This window comes from Rhinopithecus bieti, unplaced genomic scaffold (genome assembly GCF_001698545.2).
Source record: "Rhinopithecus bieti isolate Rb0 unplaced genomic scaffold, ASM169854v2 scaffold_28456, whole genome shotgun sequence".
NCBI classification, from domain to species: Eukaryota; Metazoa; Chordata; class Mammalia; order Primates; family Cercopithecidae; genus Rhinopithecus; species Rhinopithecus bieti.
The window spans coordinates 85,107-89,626 of record NW_016812403.1 but is presented as its reverse complement, the minus strand read 5'-3'; the positions used below and the strand labels follow the sequence as shown (position 1 = coordinate 89,626).

The 4,520-nt window shown below is 36.4% G+C and overlaps 1 protein-coding gene across 1 annotated transcript; it reads left to right on the top strand.

Annotated features, from left to right (window-relative positions):
* The first annotated feature begins 3,274 nt into the window (after nucleotides 1–3,274).
* Nucleotides 3,275–4,219, top strand: OR5P2 (olfactory receptor family 5 subfamily P member 2). Its single transcript, XM_017896367.1, has one exon. The coding sequence runs from the start codon at nucleotides 3,275–3,277 to the stop codon at nucleotides 4,217–4,219; it is 945 nt and encodes a 314-aa protein (XP_017751856.1).
* The last annotated feature ends 301 nt before the right edge of the window (nucleotides 4,220–4,520 follow it).

The window sequence follows — 4,520 nt, the reverse complement described above, 5'->3', positions numbered from 1 at the left end:
GCCAGTTTTCAAGGGGAATGCTTCCAGCTTTTGCCCATTCTGTATGATGTTGGCTGTGAGCTTCATAGTTGGCTGTTTTCATTTTGAGGTCGCTATTTATCTGTTCAGAGATTCCATTTCTTCCTGATTCAGTCTTGGGAGAATGTATGTGTCCAGGAATTTATCCATTTTTTTCCCAGGTTGTCTAGTTTGTGGGCATACAGGTGTTTATAGAAGTCTCTGATGATTATTTGTATTTCTCTGGGGTCAGTAGTAATATTTCCTTTGTTGTTCCTAATTGTGTTTATTTGAATGTTCTCTAACACTACAAAATCCTTAGAAAATGAATATTTGTTGAATGAATGAAGCTGTTTACTGTTTTATATTTGCAGTTTAGTATTCTTTAACCTGAAGTATCAAAGTAAACTTAGAACCAATATTTGACTATGATATAATGCATTATATTATACTCCCATTAATTATCAAATGAAAGTGCACCACCCCCTAGACAAAATGAAAAAAATAGATCATCTGAGAATTGACAAACTCTTAAAGATTATGTGTGTTTTTGTGAGTTGAACTGCTCAATATTCACTTGAGAAATGTGATAATGATTCCTGCTGCTTCAAATTCACATTTGAATCTCTAGAATCTTCAGAGATTTATCCCCAAAGGCAAAAAATAATATAGTGTGGCTACTATAAAATGACAAGGAATTGACATTTATAAGTGTAAGATGAATAAATTTTTTGTTTGTTTGTTTTGAGACGGAGTCTCACCCTGTCGCCCAGGTTGGAGTGCAGTGACGCGATCTCAGCTCACTGCACCCTCCGCTTCCTGGGTTCAAGCGCTTCTCCTGCCTCAGCCTCCTGAGTAGCTGGGAGTACTGGTGTGCACCATTGAGCCCAGCTAGTTTTTGTATTTTTAGAGATGGGGTTTCACCATGTTGGCCAGGCTGGTCTCGAACTCCTGACCTCATGATCTGCCCACCTTGGCCTCCAAAAGCACTGGGATTACAGGCTTGAGCCACTGCGCCTGGCCAGATGATTAAATTTTTATTTCACAGGGTAAGACTTTGGATTTGTGGGCAAATCTGGTGTAATGAATTTCATTTTTTCAATTTGAGAACACTTTATTCTCTAAAGTTGTGTGTGTACTCACAAGTCACAATTAAGAAACAAGACAGATGTAATCTTGCAATTAGTTAGCAAGTAACTTTAGCTGAATTAAATTAAGTTTCTGCAGTCAATTTAGTGTGAATTAACAGGCATAATTCAATTTACCAAGACTCTTCATTTATCCACCCATAAGAACAGATAGTCACATGGTCTTTTACTGCTGTCTAAACTTGGCACTCAGCCATAATGCTAATATAAATTAACTAACTGTGAGTCTCACTTTGTCACCCAGGCTGGAGTACAATGGTGTGATGTTGGTTTACTGCAACCTCTGCCTTCCAGTTTCAAGTGATTCTCCTGCCTCAGCCTCCAGAGTAGCTGGGATTACGGGCATGCACCACTATGCCCAGATACTTTTTGTATTTTTAGTAGAGATGGGGTTTCACCATGTTGGCCAGGCTGACTTTGAACTCTTGACTTCAAGTGATCCACCCATCTCAGCGTCCCAAAGTGCTAGGATTACAGATGTGAGCCACCATGCCCAGCCCAAGACTCTTTTTTTTGGAGACAGGGTCTCCCTCTCTCACCAAGGCTAGAGTGTAGTGGTGCAATCATGGCCCACTGCATCCTTGACCTCCCAGGCTCTGGTGATCCTCCCACCTCAGCCTCCTAAGTAACTGAGACTACAGGTGCACACCACCAAGTCCAGCTAATTTTTAGAGATGAGGTTTTGCCATGTTGCACAGGTTGGTCTCAAATTTCTGGACTGAAGTGATCTGTCCACCTCAGCTTCTCAAAGTGTTGGGATTACAGATGTGAGCCACCATGCCTGGCCCAACTAGACACTTCAGAGAAAGATAAGGCTGTAAGACCAGAAAGCTTGGAGATGAGGGTCAAGCTGGCCATCAGCAGAGTGTCCTTGGTAAACTTCTTATATTTCTAGGCTGAAACTTTGTTCTTCTGTATATTATGTCTGAAATAATATGATTTGATTCTATAATACTTCAATTTGTTAACACTGTTATATTAGGAAATGATTTGGTTTGACTAAATATCTTAATTATGTTCTGAATATTAATCATACAACATTTTGCATAGTGGTTAAATTGATATTTCAACCTACTTGATATAATAATATTTTAACTGGAAATAATAAAAGTAATCAATGTATACTAGGTGACTTCATTCATAAGCACAACTTGAAATTCCTATTTCTTCCTTGTCCTATGAAGAAAATCATATGTCTCTTTTAAAAAACTAGTGTTGTTTAAGTGGTAAACATTATAAACTATGTAACTAGCTAGGCATCTCTTTTATACATCAGTTGTACATTTCAGAGAACTGAAATGTTAATCTGTTATCTACTGATTTTCAAGTGTACTAGATTTCCTGGTAAATATTCTCCAACTATGCTATAAATGTAATGGTTATACAATTTTATATGAATTACATTATACAATTTTATACAAATTACATTAATAACATAGTTATTATGGAAATTGACTGGATTCAAACTGCATGGGATTCAGATCCGGACTCTACCACTTGCTATGTAACCTTAGGAAAGTTACTTAACATTTTCAAACTTAGTTTCCCTATCTATAAAATGGTAATAATAAAAGTGCTTAATATTATTTTATGGAAATTAAAATAGATATGTCTGTATATATAATGTATATAATATAATAATACATGTTATATATTATATACATATAGATACAATTCTTAACCCTGAGCCAGTATTTTGATAGGCATTCGGTAAATGTTAGCTAATATTTAAGTGTTCATTAATCTTACATTAATATATTTTAATCATTTTTGTTATATGTACCATACCTTTTATTATTCTTGTAAGTCTTATGTTTTAAAATCTTTCTCTTTAAAGCAACTTTAAGTATATTTCATTAAAATACAAATTGAAAAGTATATACATTATTTGAAGCAATTTTTTGGTGTTTCTTCTAAAACAGATTTTAAAATATAGAAAGACTCATTACCCACAAATATATAAACAATGAAACTCTAAGGTAAAAAAAAAGTCTAAACTTTCCTTGAATGATACATCTGTTCATATTAACCTTCATGTATATATTAATGAAGATGAAGCCATCAAATTTATAACATTTTAATGTGCTGTTCTCATCATGGGTTCATTTAGTCAGCAGCTACTCCATCTCATGGATTCCCTGAAGAACGGGAACCGCACTGCTCTGACAGGGTTCATCCTATTGGGCTTAACAGATGATCCAATCCTTCGAGTCACCCTCTTCATTATCATCCTATGCATCTACCTGGTAACCATATCTGGCAATCTCGGCATAATTATTCTTATCAGAATCTCTTCTCATCTCCATCATCCTATGTACATTTTTCTGAGTCACTTGGCTTTTGCTGACATGGCCTATTCATCTTCTGTCACACCTAACATGCTTGTAAACTTCCTGGTGGAGAGAAATACAATCTCCTACCTTGGATGTGCCATCCAGCTTGGTTCAGCGGCTTTCTTTGCGACAGTCGCATGCTTCCTTTTGGCTGCCATGGCCTATGACCACTTTGTGGCAATTTGCAGCCCACTGCTTTATTCAACCAAAATGTTCACACAAGTCAGTGTTCAGCTATTCTTAGTAGCTTACATGGTTGGTTTTCTCATTGCTGTCTCCTATACTACTTCCTTCTATTCTTTACTTTTCTGTGGACCAAATCGAGTAAATCATTTTTTCTGTGATTTTGCTCCCTTACTTGAACTCTCTTGTTCTGGTATCAGTGTCTCCACAGTTGTTCTCTCATTTTCTTCTGGCTCCATCATTATGGTCACTATGTGTGTCATAGCCATCTCCTACATCTATATCCTCATCACCATCCTGAAGATGCGCTCCACCGAGGGCCGCCACAAGGCCTTCTCCACCTGCACCTCCCACCTCACTGCAGTCACTCTGTTCTATGGGACCATTACATTCATTTATGTGATGCCCAATTCCAGCTACTCAACTGACCAGAACAAGGTGGTGTCTGTGTTCTACATGGTGGTGATTCCCATGTTGAACCTCCTGATCTACAGCCTCAGGAACAAGGAGATTAAGGGGGCTCTGAAGAGAGAGCTTGGTAGAAAAATATTATCTTAATGATGACTATTTTTTGTAGAATTTAATATAATGATATCCCATAGATATAATAATAAAAGGAAATTGAGTGCCTGTCGTTAAAATATATGTTTATATGTAGTTAACTAGTACAGAGCTTTTTAGTATATGCAGCTACTGGATTTTCAGACACTAAGTAGTAAATCAGAGGTCCATAGTTAGTTACCTTTAATAATATTAAGTTAAATGTATAATTAACAAAAACAAAATGACAGAATACTTAATATGCTGGAAATTTAAAAAAATGTTATTCACATTTATTTTTCAAAAGTAGTTATTTGCT